Here is a 14,433-nt window from a genome sequence, read left to right as displayed (position 1 = left end):
TCAGGTGCTAACATTCCCTTGCACAGTGAGGTAAGGTTCATGCCAAGGGGATGCCCAGCTTCCTTAAGCACGAGCCTGTAACCCAAGCAGTGAGCTGAGCCACAGGAGGGCCTAGGGCACAGGAGAGGCAGGCTCTGGGTCCAGAGAGGAAGTCTGGGTCCAGGCTCCCAGGGATCTGTCCAGTCTCGGGGTCCCAGAGGCAGCCCCCAGAACAAAATATACCTCCAAACAGGGTCTGAGGCCTGAGTGGCAACTGCTGCCCATCTTTTCTCTCTCTCCTTTTAAGAGAGACTAGATCTGTGGAGGTTACTGTGTGAAATGGGTGAGTCTAATGGAGATTCCAATCCTCAAAACAAAACAAAAAACAGCCACCTACTGACCGAGAGAAGTAGCAGAAAGGAGCCACGGACAGGACTTGCCATTCAGAACATTCTCCAGCTCTTAGCCCACAGCACAAAGTCACCTCCCTGAGAAACCACCCCAGAGACCCACAGACAGACACAAACACACATGTGCCAATTCAGCAATGAAAACCGCAGAGATCAGAGTCACTGAGCCATCATTCCAAATTCACTGTTTTACATGCAGAGGCCAAAGGGGACAAGCCCTCCCATGGCCTGGTGCTGGCCAAACCCACAGGCTGCGGCTGTCACACGGGTCAGATGCTGGCTTCCACACAAGGAAGTTACCTATTCTACATAAGAGCAAATGTTTGTAAATATCACGAATAGTGAAGCTGAGACTAGCGATATTTAAAATGAGCTCTCTGGTTGCATTGAACTACGTGTTGTGCTTTTTCTCCTGTGTGCTTCCAGTTACTCCCCCGCCCTGCACCGTTGGGTAACCATTGGGGGGTTGGGGGCTGAGGAAGCTCCCCCCAGGGGCCAGGATGGGTTCTGAGTACCGCATTCCTCCAAGAGTCCAGTGCCACCAGCAGTGATGGGTAGCATGTGTGGCCCCGGCCATGTGCTCTCACCCGCTCCAGGGGGCCTCCTGCGCGTGAAGATGCCCCTGGGGGCATCGCCTGCACACTGTGGCCAGGTAGGCTGCCCCAGGGGGCCACTGGTGAGAGCCTCTTCCAGAGCCCTGACCAGCCAGCCAGGCCTGAACTGCACTACCTATCTAGAAAAGGAGAGAGAAAACGGAAATACACTGAGAAGTCACATATTTCAACAGTATTAAAAATAACCACCTTGCATTTTAAACAATTTATTGCGTAAAATAATGTATGTATCTGAGTATACTTCATGCTACAGTGAAAAAAAAAAACAAAAAACAAAACAAAAAAAAAACCCCTCTAAATTACTGAAGAAACTGCTCCGCGGGAGGACGGGCAGGATTGCGTGATACCGGGTACATAAAATGCACATGTCAGGGTCAAAGTTAATCAAATATGCAGCCTAAGACTAGCAGAGGAACTCAGCAAGTCAGAAACGCTGGGATTTAGTCTTTCCTATCTTCCAATCGCAAAGTCTCCAGATGCTTCTGTGAGCCAAACTCTTGCAACGGTAATGACCTCCTTGATTTAGGTAAGTTGGCATATGTTAGGCTATATCCCCAAACATCTTTTCTCGCGTGATTATGGGGAACACTCCGGGTATTCCTTGGGCCTAATAATAATCCACAGGTGAGAAGACAACATACAGAACTTCACATAGAACAGTCCCCTCATATATAAACATTTAGATAGTGCAACTTTTAAAAAAAACACATCATCACGACACAAATTAACTCCTTGCATTCATCTAACTTCTTCACTTTATACCTTGGCACACAAAACAGGGATTTTGAATCATATTTTTAAAACAAAATAAAAGTTCCACACCTTGGGAGAAAAAGCAAACTGGCCGATACTTCCCCATGATAATATATAATAATGCATCCTTTTTTATCAATTCATTATAAAACGGGCCATTCTGGCCTCTTTCTCTGCAAAGTCTCCTTTCATAATTAAATAAATCAAACACCTCTGTGGGTTTTATTTCATGATATCTTCCAAGCATCCCTTTCTCTGTGTTCCCAAGCCCACCCTTGGTGAAAACCAGCACCCACCCCGTCCTGACGCCTGTCCCCAAATAAACACTGTTCGCGGTCAGACCGGATGGAAGTTTGTATTATTTCAGTCTAGTCTGCTTGCAATTCCCCTGAAAGGAATCAGAAACAAAGACCACGTTTGCACATTTGGTTTTACTTCGTTGTAGCACGTGAAACGGAACAACAGCGTGCCGGGGGGCGGAGGCAATGCGGCTCTCCTCCCTCCTTGGTTTCTTCCTCCTCCTGCGCCGTCCGCGGAGTCAGACTAGGTTCCCGGGCTTCCTGTCTTTGCCCTGGATGGGCAGCACTGTGCCCCCCGAGCTGTCCTGCTGAAATGGCAGTCTGCTCCCTCTGTGGGCGCCGCTGTGCTGGTGATGGAAGAAAGAGGCGCCCGGATAGTGGCCCATCACCTCGCTGTACGTCGGGGGCGGCCCCTCCATCCTCCCGTTACTGCTGCAGGTGCTGGCACTTATCCCCGAGTTGCTGCTCGGCGGACACGGGCCCCCACTGTACGCGGAAATGTCTATCAAATCGCTGTCGAATATGGTTCGGTTGGGCGGGGCCCTCACAGATTCTCGGTTGAGTTCCCTCTGCTGTTCAGGGTCCCTGAGCTGCAGGGCGCAGGGCCCCTGGTAAGGAGGCGGCTCCTCCCCGTCAGACAGGGAGATGGTGGGCGGAAGGTCGATCTCATGCTGCACGTAGGGGTAGGTGGGCTGGAAACGGCTGAACCGGTCCCTCTGGATAAAGGATGGGGCCGTAAACCTGTCTCTGGACCTCGGGGCATACATGATCTGCAAGGGAAGGAGGACAGCGTTGAAGACATCCGTGGCACAATGACCACGAACCTGAGGGTATCAAGGAAATTCACGCACGGTCTGTGTTCTCAGCAGTTTGAAGACTTTTCACGCAGTCCTCAAAACAGGAAACAATGGGAAACGACTATTTCGGGGGGTGGGGTGGGGTGGGAGGTCGTTTTCTTATTCCTTGTGACTTACACTACTCACCTTGCCAAACTACAGGTAATCTAGGCTGGCTCAACAGTGGAGATTGTGGTTAACTGAAAATTTGGGTTTGACGGGAGTTACCGTGAACGCTATGTAAACATTTTCTGCTGGTTCCAGTGGAGTTCAACAGCAATTTCCGGAGTTCAGTAAACAGGAATGACGCGGAAGAATGCTGTGGGGGTGGCACGGCAGTCCTGTCCACCAGGGGACAGCTCTGGGCCCCCACACCTTCACCTGGAGCAAAAGGACCCCACTACCCACTTCCTCACCTATGGCTCAGAAGAATGGGGGCCCTCAGAGTTTTCATGTAAATCTAAGTATAATCACAGCATATATAGGAGCATGTTGTTCTAGCCATCATTTAAGAAAATACAAAACGAGTTCTTTTTCCTTCTAGTTTCTAGACTTTTCCGGTTGTTTCATTCTGGATGAAAGTTTTCTGTAGTTACTTTTAGTAACTGACACGAAGAACATTTTGTACTCCAAAGTAAATACAATTACAGGTTTGTTTTCCCAAAATGAATCCAAGTACTACTCTTCTTACATAATTCTCTCACCTATTCCACCAACCAGATTTCTTCTAGAGGAAAGAGATGTATACAGATATAAAGATCTATATCTCCACTGACTTCTTTCACGCTGTAGTTTGGTTTTTTTTTTTAAAGATTTTATTTATTTATTTGACAGAGAGAGATCACAAGCAGGCAGAGAGGCAGGCAGAGAGGAGGAAGCAGGCTCCCTGCTGAGCAGAGAGCCTGATGTGGGGCTCGATCCCAGGACCCTGAGATCATGACCTGAGCCAAAGGCAGCGGCTTAACCCACTGAGCCACCCAGGTGCCCCTCACGCTGTAGTTTTAACTGATAGGCAAATCTATTGTTATTTTAAAAATCACATTATGAAAGTTGGAGATGCATTTATAAACTATGCCCACATCTGCCAAGCCTCATTATTAGCAGCTTATGAAATCAGGTAAAGATCAGTGATTCTCAACCTGATTTCTCTAAGGAGCTTCAGACTAGCACGAATCATCTCTAGGACATTTTAGAGAAAAACTCCTCCTCACTTTTTTAACTAAAGTTACAGCTTGTGCCTTGATCGTAATGTGTTATTTCTTAATCTGTGCTGTAATACACTTAGCCTTTCCATCAATGTTCTCGAAGTGGTTATTCCCCTCTTCCCCTCCCCTCACATGGGTGTAATAGCTATGACCCACAGCCCACCCCCCACCCCTACCCAACTCCTTACCTCTGAGGCCCCTGGCCGAGGCCCGGAGCTGTCTGAAGGCCACAGGCGCCCTTCCTGGCAGTGGGGGGGACAAGAGACATCACAAGAAACAGTATTAGTCTCATGCAACAGCACCCAAAATCAAGGGATCACATTCCTCTTTGACAGCAGCAGACCTGTTTAAAACATGGAGTGACAAAGAACTGGTCCCTTTCACACCGAACACCTAAACAGAGAACTGTGATCACAAGGAAAAGTTGGAAGGTTTTGGTCTCAGCCATAATGGATTGAAAACAGATCTGAAATCAAGTATCTTCCAAACTCTACACCTGTGTGTTTGCAATACATTCAAAATGTCCTCAAAAGTGGACACCCGGGTCACCACCTGGATCTGGGTCGGGTCTGGGTGAATCCAAGGTTTCATTTGGAGGCCTGTCCCTCACAATGGGCACTAGCTGCCATGGGCCAGCCGCCAGATGACACCATTCTGGGATGCAACCAGCTTTGCCCTAAGCAGCAGCAGCAGCAGCAGCAGCAGCAGCAGCAGCAGCAGGAAAGCACTACCCAGCCACAATGGTTGGCTTTTAGACCAAAAACTGAGTTTCCCAAAGCCCAGATGCCCTTCAAGTGTCTTGTAACGAATTTCTTCTTGAGTCCATGTATTCATAAGGCAGAGGTAACTGGACATCTTGTTGTTTAATATCTTTTTCAAAAATGTTTGACCAGACCAACGAGGTGATGTGCAAATAGTGTATGTGATTAAGGGTCATTTCTAGCACCATGAATTTGTTTACAAGGCATCTCAGTATGCCTTCCCTTTTGAACCGCAATTGTTGGCTCTTAGCAAGTGTCTGCTGGGCTATTTATTAGCTTAAGGCCTGTTGCTATAAGAAAGAGAATAAGAACAATTGAGTTGTTCTTGGTGGTGGTGGTGGTGGGAAGAGATGCTTGTATTTTTGGATTCCTAGGAATGTGCACACATGACCTTGTGCTATCACTGAGCCTCCTGAAACCGAAGAACACCCATGAGATGACCTGCCAGGTAAAACACCCCTATGTCTTTGGACGCAAAGGCCAACCCTCTCTTGCTCTCTTTTGTAGGCCAGAATTCGAATACAAACACTCCTTTTGCAGCTAAACAGTGTTTGCCCAGTACATACAGCCCGTTCCTAAAATACCCACAGGACATCATGGAATCAGGGGCAAAAATATGAACAGACCCAGCTGCATTTAGAGGAAGTTGGGGCTTAGGGTCTGACTATGAAATTACGTAATGAGCTGTTTTGGCATCAGCATGGCGACAGGTGACAGAGTCCCAAGTAGAATCTAATAAAGCAGCTGACCCGCACCCATGGGCAGCCCTTCACCGGGCCTGGGCAGCTTGCCGGGAGCTTCCACAACTTCCTCTGGGTCAAAGGGAAACATTCAGAGTGTTTCGAGGTCATATTGAAAACAGCATAAAAACGAATCCTTGGATACGTCTGTGACTTGTCATTCTGCCCCAGCAACCCTGTCTGTCAGATGAGCTTGGTTCCATTCCTGCCCCTGCACACACTGGCCACCTCCCTGACCCGGGGGACTGACACCAGGCGACAGCCGGAGCAGGTGGTTAGCCCAGAGTGAGTCGCCGAAGGGCCACAAATAACAGCACCATGCAAGGTGACCCAGAAGCAGGAGCATGCACATTTTCTGAAGAATGAAAATAACCATCCTCAATGATTTTATTTCCCTAGAAATTAGCCAAACTGGGAAACGGCCTAGAGTAGACCACACTTCGTGGTCTTGCTCCTCCCATTATCACTTCTACTTGGTGCTCTGGGACCCTCCTCCGGAGCCTTCTGGAGCCCTTCTCTTGCCGCCTTTAGGGCCACCCTCCCTTCCTGGTCTGTGCCTTCACCCACACTGCCCGAAGCTTGGGGGTGCCTCCAGCTCTGCATTTGGTTAACCGTGGGGAAGTCCACAGACCCTGTCGGGGGCATGTCTCCTCTCGCTGCAGGCTCCCTGGGCCACTCCCTCCTATCCCCCTCCTTACAGGGCCATCCTCATGGGGATGGGTCTACACCACAGCACCTCCTCCTGGAAGCTCCAGGACCCAGCTGTGGGGGCCTCCTGGATTCCAGTACGGAATCCCAGTGCTGACCTCTTTGCACTGACACTCATCAGCTTCTCCTGAAACTTCACATTCTTCTGTCACTCCGGCTCATCTGCTCACCAGGCCCCCTCAACCCCACTCCACCTCCCTCATTGCTATCAGCAATATTTTATTTATTTATTTATTTGTTTGTATTTAAATATCTTATTTATTTATTTGTCAGAGAAAGACAGAGAATGAGCACAGGCAGAAGGAGAAGCAGGCTTCCCTCTGAGCAGGGAGCCCAATGCGGGGCTCCATCCCAGGACCCTGGCATCATGACCTGAGCGGAGGCAGACACCCAACTGACTGAGCCACCCAGGCTCAGTCTCTCTGTCATTAATATTTTAACAATGGCATGGCTTATTTAACGATTCACTAACAACTCCCTGCCCCCTGATGCATTCGTTTCTACAGGACACTTATTTTTTAGGCCTTTCACCCACACAGCACACAGGAGCCCATTAAAACAATGAAATCTACAAGATGCCATGGTGAGAATGGTTAGGGTCAACAGCCCAGAAAGCTGTCATTCTAGTTCTGAGCTGGTACACAGAGAACCGAGACCCAGAAGATGGCCAGAATTCTAGAAAGCTGGATCCCAGCTGACCTGCTGGTTAGGGAGCTGCCTCACTCAGGTCCTCTTGCCTTAACCTGCTTTGGCCACACGCCATGCTGCCCATCACCAGACTATCCTCAGTAGCACCGATTCTCATACTGCTGGCAAAGCCTGATTATTCTGGCCCCCCAGATGAGGTGAAGTCCTTAGTCTATGATCTGAGCCCATGACCAGAGTCCTCCAAGGGGCCTGTACTATCTTTTCAGATAGCTGTGCCTAGCTGAACTCAAAGATGTGGGCCTCTTGTCTGGACCCCTCTGTTTCCTCATCTCCAAACACTAGTGGTAACATTTTCAGGGAGAAGGGGCTCATCATACAGCCGGCATCACTCAAATGGCAGTATTTCTGGATCCTCATTATGGGACCAATTTTTATCTCAACAGTGAAGTCTCTACTGTTCCTGGCTAATGCTTGTATTATTACATGGTATTATACTTGGAATAAGCTGTGAAATAAGAGAATACTTCAAATAGTTCATAGAGATTTGAGAAAAAGGAATAAAACTTTGCCAATATTATTATGCAGGCTTAAAATCTTTCACTTCCCTTACAGCTGTCCCTTGTTAGAACACCCACCAAAGGGAAGGGACACATGCATTCATTACTTCATCATACATCTACTGACTACTTCCTGACAAGGGGTCTTGATCCCAATACATGAGATGATGTGCATAACCGAAAAGGCCCTATGCCACACCTTCCCGTGGGATGGGGGGTGGGTGTTTGCACGATCCCCAAAGTTAAGCCGTCACTTCCCCACCTTGCTCCACTCAAGAAAGCATTCTGGAATGTGAGTTGGTGTGACAACACTCTAAGGATCACTTTGAATCAATTCTAGTTCATTTTTTTGAGGTCTATTATTCTCAAGTCGCTCATGTTGTATCTATTACTAGACCAATTACTTGAGACACACATTGAAACTGAGCAGGACAACACATGGGGGAATGTCACACCTCATCTAGGAAGCTTACAAGAAGGGTATTCTCTTGGGTCTCTCTCCGTATGTGCCCTGCCTTGCATGTGTGTTTCTTACTCTCTGGTTTTCCGCCTGGAACAAAGTCACTGTAACAAGAAAGGTAATGACTGATTATCTGATGACAACTGAATATTACCTGGATGGATGACACAGCTTTTGACACAGAACTGTAAGGGCAAGTGAACTCTGAGTTGGGGAAAGCCCTCGGCCACCACTTTTCCATCTGTGACTTCAACAAGCTTGCTTCATTTCTCCAAGTCTCAGTTTCCTTACTTGCAAAAGGAGCTTGTGCTGAGGCTCAAGTATAGCAAGGTATGCAAATTCCTTAGTCCATGCCTTGCACATAAATATTCAGTAAATGGTAGCTCTTACCATTATAGGTAATGGCTACTGGCTGTTTTACACAGCTAAAGTGGAGATAATTTTCAGTTATGACTTCTAAAATAATGAATTCATTGAAATTTCCTCATTTGTTTATTTACAGGACTATTCCAAAGGTGGCATTTTGTCTTTTTCAAAAAAATTGTTTTTGAGTATACCTGACACACAATGTTGCCACCACCTGTCACCAAAGGTGGCATTTTTTTTTTTTTTTTAAGATTTTCTTTGACAGAGATAGCAAGAGAGGGAACACAAGCAGGGGGAGTGAGAGAGGGAGAAGCAGACTCCCTGCCGAGCAGGGAGCCCAATGTAAGACTGGATCCCAGGACCCTGAGATCATGACCTGAGCCGAAGGCAGATGCTTAACGACTGAGCCACCCAGGCGCCCCACAAAGGTGGCATTTTGAATAGAAACACTAGAAGCATCAGAAGGCTTAAGCAAAGTTGCATTTATCTCAGATTTCTCCAGAACCTTTCTCATAAGATCGGGAGCTGATTCTTAAGAGGGGGCATTACCCAGGAGACCCCTCACAGCAAGTTCTTCTCCACCGCTTCCCACCACTGGGTTTCAGCAAGACCCCAGGTGCTACACAGAAGGGCCCACCAGGGCATGATCCCTGTCTGTACTCTTCAGTCATTAGCTCAGCTGACATTAGCCGTCCACTGAGGGAACCACCATAGGTCCAGACACCGGCAGAGGCTGCTTATGCCATGCACGTCTCCTTCTGATATCCTCACGTCAAAGTAGGGAGGCAGAAAACAGAAAGAGTAAGAGCTTATCATGAGAGCTTATCTCTTAGATCTTCTTTTATTTGCTAAAATGAAATCTTTCCTGTGAATGAGTACTTCGCCATTTGTCATTCTTCTGCTAATATAGTCACCGACCAGCGCTCACTCGTGTTCAAGCACCTGGAGTCAGGTGACCTATTTCTTCTGAATCTGCAAAGCTGTGGGCAGAATCTGCTGTGCGGAAACGTGCCAAGGGAGAGGCTTCCCCTCATGTCAGAGCCTATCAGCACAGATCCATAAAAAAGTACCCCGAAGCCCTTGGGCCACTCTGGGGGGCTGGCTGGTCATTAAGGGGTGCTACTGAATCTACATGTTATGGAAAAGGGACACAAGACAGCTCTAAATCTTGTGGGCTTGAAGACAGGTATTTTCAGACTCATTTACACTTGAGAAATCGCTTTGTATTTTCCTCCTTTCCAACTGTCAATGAACAGTCATACTGATGGAAAAATTTCCTGTTGAGTTGAATCTGCTTGACGCTTAAACATCTGCATTGAAGACAAAAATAATCACCTATCTTTCCAATGATTATCTTTATGACACCAACAATCAAGATGTGTTATTTGCAGACCTACAACACAATGACAGCATTTTTTTCCCCTTTAAATCTGACCATTTGGTACATTTCAGGGGGTGGGTGGTGAGTGGGAAACTGACTTGTCTTCTTTTTACTTTTTTTATTGTGGTAAAATGTACATAATGCAAAATATGCCATCTTAATAATTTAGAAGTGTTCTATGTGTGTGTTCTATGGCATTAAGTACTCACATTTTTGTGCGACTGTCACAACCATCCATCTCCAGACCATTTTTATCTTCTCAAACCGAAATGCTGTCCTCATTAAACACTAACTTCCCATTCCTTCCCCTGCTGACCCCCTTGCAACCACTATTCTACTCTCTGTCTCTATGAATTTGACTATTCTAGGTACATTTTATAACTGGAATCATACAACATTTGTCCTTCTGTGGGCAGATAGACTGCTGTATTCTTTTTTCACTTTAATATCTTTATAATATCTTTAAGGTTCCTCGATGTGTCAATATTTCCCTCCTTTTTTAAGGTTAAGTTCCATTGTAAATATACGTCATATTTTGTTTATTCATTTGCCCATTGATGAATATTTTGGCTATCTCCATCCTTTGGCTATTGTGAATAAAGGTGCTATCAACTGGGGTTTATAAATATCTCTTGAAAGCTTTGCTTTTAATTGGGTCTAAGCCACAAGTGGAATTGCTGAATCATATGGTAATTCTATGGTTAATTTTTTGAGGAGCCAAACATACTGTTTTCCTAGCAGCAGTACCATTTTACATTCCCATCAGCAATGCACAGGGTTTCAATTTCTTCCCATCTTCACCAACACTTGTTATTTCCTGGGTTTTTCTGCTAACAGCAATCCCAAAGGGCATGATGTGGTGCCTCATTTCGGTTTTGATTTGTGTGTAGTGTATTAAGTCAAGGTTTTCCAGAGAAACAAAACCAATAGGAAACATTGATACATATATACACACAATATATGTATACATTTAATATATATAATTTAATGTATATCATATTATATATATAATAGGATAAATATATAATAGGATATTTATTATAGGAATTACAAATAATTACAGGAGTTATAAACAGTAGGATACTTATTATTATAGAAATTGGCTTATATGGTTACAGGGACAAACAAGTCCCACAATCCAATCTTCCATATGCAGGATGGAGAACGAGGAAAGTTTGTGGTATAATTCAGTCGGAGTCTGATGGCCTGAGAAGCTGGGGGTGAGGCTAAATATAAGTGTTAGAGTCCAAAGGCCCAAGAACCAGGAGTCCTGATGGCAGAACACAAGATGTACCCTGCCTCCTGCTCAAGAAGAAAGAGACAAAATTTACCCTTCCTCCTTGAGCCTTCCAGGGATTGTATGACGCCTGCTCCCACTGGGGAGGGCAGATTATTTTTTTTTCAGTCAACTGAGTCAAATGTTCGTCTCCTCCAGAATTACTCTCATAGACACATCTGAAAATAATATTCTATTACCTATCTTGGCATTGCTTAGCCCAGTCAAGTTGACACATAAAATAAACCATCACAGTTAGTGACACAGAGCTTTTCTCATGTGCTTATTGGTCATTTGTGCTTTTCTCATGTGCTTATTGGTCATTTGTGCATCTTCTCTGGAGAAATGTCTATTCAGGTCCTTTGCCTATTTTAAAATTACATTGTCTATTATTTTGTTGTTGAATTGTAGGAGTCCTTTATGTATATTGTATATCAATCCCTTACTAGAGATATGATTCACAAATATTTTCTCCCATTCTGGGAGCTGCCTTTTCACTCTCTGGACAGTGTCCTTTGATAAACAACTTTTATATTTTTTGAATTCTAATATATTTTTTTCTTTCATTGCCTGTGCTTTTGGTGTCATATCCAAGAAATCATTGCCAAGCCCAATTTCATGAAGTCTCTCCCCATTGTTTTCTTTAAGAGTTTTATAGCTTTAGCTCTTACATTTAGGTTTTTGGACCATGCTGAGTTAATTTTTTGTATATGGTATTAGATGATAAAGTTCAATGTCATTATTTTGCATGTGGATATCTAGTTTTCCCAATCCCATTTTTGAAAACACTGTCCTTTCTCCTTGAATGGTCTTGGCATTCCTGTCAAAAACCAATTGACTGTATAGGTGACAGTTTATTTCTGGGCTCTCTAGTCTATTCCATTGGACTCTTTGTCTGTCTTTATGCCAGCACCGTACTGTTCTGTACTGTAGCTTTGTAGTAAGTTTTGAAATCAAGAATTATGAGACTTCCAACTTTGTTACTCCTTTTCGATATTATTTTGGCTACAGTGGGGGGCATTATTTCCCTGGAGATGGCATATGCATTTTAGGATGGACTTTTCTTTTTCTGCAAAAAACCGTCATTGAGTTTCACATGTTTACACTGAATCTGTAGATTGCTTTGGGTAGTATTGACATTTTAAGAATATCAAGTCTTCCAATCCATGAACATAAATGTCTTTCCATTTAGCTGTGTCTAAATTCTTTCAGAGCATTGTATAGTTTTCAGTGTACAAATCTTTCACCTTCTTGGTTAAGTTTCTTCCTAAGTATTTTATTCTCTTTGATGCTACTTGTACATTGAACTGATTTCTTAATTTCCTTTTCAGACTGTTCACTCTTAGTGTAAAAAATGCAAATGATTCTTGCATATTGATTTTTGTATCCTGCAACTTTGATCAATCTGTTTATTAGTTCTAGCAGGTTTTTGTTTGTTTGTTGGAATATTTAAGGGTTTCTATATATAAGATCATGTCATCTCTGAACAGAGGTAATTTTAATTTTTCCCCTCTAAAAAAAAAATGCCTTTTATTTTTCCTTCTTGCCTAGTTGCTCTGGCCAAAACTCCCAATAAATACTATGATGTAATAGAAATGGTAAAAGCATGCATCCTTGTCTTGTTCCTGATCTTAGAGGAAAAGTTTTCAGTCCTTCACCACTGCATATGTTAGCTGTGGGCTTTTCATGAGTGGACTTTTATTATGTTTAAATAGTTTTGTTCTATTCTAGTTTGTTGAATGTTTTTAATCATGAAAAAGAATTGACTAATTTCAAATTCTTTCTCTGCATCAATTAGATGATCATTTAGTTTTTCCCCTTCATTCTATTAATGAACCGTAGAGTGGTTTTCATATGTAGAACCATCCTTCCATGAGAGAAATAAACCACATTTGGTCATAGTGTATAATCCTTTTAGTATGCTACCAAACTCAGTTTGCTAGTATTTGGTTGAGGATTTTATATCAATATTCATAAGGGATACTGGTTTTCTTTTACTGTTGTTGTCTTTGTCTGGCTTGAGGGAAATGCTGGCCTCACAGAATGAGTTAGAAAGTGTTCTCTCCTCTTCAAATTTTTTGGAAGAGTTTGAGAAGGATTGGATTAGTTCTTCTTTAAATGTTTGGTACAATTCACAATGAAGGCTTCTGGTCTAGATTATTTTCTTTTTTGTGAGGTTTTTTAATATTGGTTCAGTCTCCTTACTACTTATAGATCATTCAGACTTTCTATTTCTTCATGAGTCAGTCTTAGTAGGGTGTGCTTCCTGGAATCTGTCCATTTCAACTTGTTCATATACTCTCTTATAATCCTCTCATACTTCTGTATCTTTTGGATTTTTTTTTTTACATCCAAAGGATACAACATTTGTAGCATTAAAAGAGAGTAATATGTGACCATGATTTACTGGGGCTTCTGCTGGGTCCTGCAGCTGAAGCCTGGTGCCTTGCACCCATGTGCACTGTGACCATGTGTAAGGCCACTCTCATGCCCCAAATCTTCTTTGTTTTATGCTCTCAGTCCAGCTCTCCTTTCCATATACAGGAGACCAGAGGAAACACGTTTGAAGACTGGAAATGAGATCTTTGCGAGACTGTAAACACCTAATAAAGTGTTTTTCAAATTGTGAGTTGCAGCCTCTTAGAGAACTGGAAAATCAATTTAAGTGGGTCAAAACCAGCATTCCAAAAAACTGAAACAGAACAGATAATGGCTGAGTACATTGTAAGTATTCTGCTACACTTCTTCCTTAGTTGTGTAAATGAGTATTGTGGATTACTATGTAAAACGCGTTTTTTACTGTTCTTCAGGGTCAAAAACAATCTGAAGGCCTCTGATCTAAGCCAATGATCCCTCATTTTAGATGGGAGAAAAGTGAGGCCAAAGAAGGTACACTGCTCATCAGAGGTAACAGCCAGTTTGTGGTAAAGCAAGGCTGTTACTAGATGGATATTTTGTCTTCTACCCTTCAAGGGTACCTCCCAGTGAATGAGTTTATTGTATGGCATCAAATATTTGGAACTGTTTTCTCCCCATCTCAGGGTGAGAACTTCAAAGCAGAGGCAAAACTCATCTTTGATTATTCAGCAACGCCTTTACCATCTAGTAAAATATATTTTCTCTCATGTCTTCCTTTTCCTCACATAGCTTCTCACCATCCAAATGCTTTAGTATTTCTGTCTTTCCACCCTAGATGGCAGTAACAGCTTAGATGCAAAGGCAAGACCGTTAGGTATCAGTGACTGTTTTCTCCAGCATTTCCCCCCTTTCTTCCTCTTCAGGAATCCACCAGCAAACTTATCCTCCAGACTTAAAATGGCCTTCCCAACTCTACTTGGTCTAGGCACATCCCTTAAGAGAAAGACAAATCATCCAGGATGATCTGTTGGGAAGAACAGTATTTCCAGAACAGTACAATAGATCATAGGCTCTGAGGAGTG

The 14,433-nt window shown here is 43.9% G+C and overlaps 1 protein-coding gene across 7 annotated transcripts in view; it reads right to left on the bottom strand.

The window, feature by feature from the left end:
• Positions 1 to 1,193: 1,193 nt before the first annotated feature.
• The window catches only part of LDLRAD4 (low density lipoprotein receptor class A domain containing 4), a 418,735-nt gene continuing 405,495 nt past the window's right edge, over positions 1,194 to 14,433 (bottom strand). For all 7 annotated transcript variants that reach the window (XM_044243670.1, XM_044243672.1, XM_044243673.1 and 4 more), the window contains 2 exons: positions 4,285 to 4,338; positions 1,194 to 2,825 (listed from right to left, as the gene is read on the bottom strand). In XM_044243670.1, the coding sequence (XP_044099605.1) occupies positions 2,295 to 2,825; positions 4,285 to 4,338 (585 nt within the window). In that variant the 3' untranslated portion in view covers positions 1,194 to 2,294. The remainder of the gene's footprint in view (positions 2,826 to 4,284; positions 4,339 to 14,433) is intronic.

Source organism: Neovison vison, chromosome 3, assembly GCF_020171115.1.
Source record: "Neovison vison isolate M4711 chromosome 3, ASM_NN_V1, whole genome shotgun sequence".
NCBI lineage: Eukaryota > Metazoa > Chordata > Mammalia > Carnivora > Mustelidae > Neogale > Neogale vison.
Note: the sequence above shows the minus strand (reverse complement) of the source record. Positions and strands in the feature narration are given on the sequence as shown.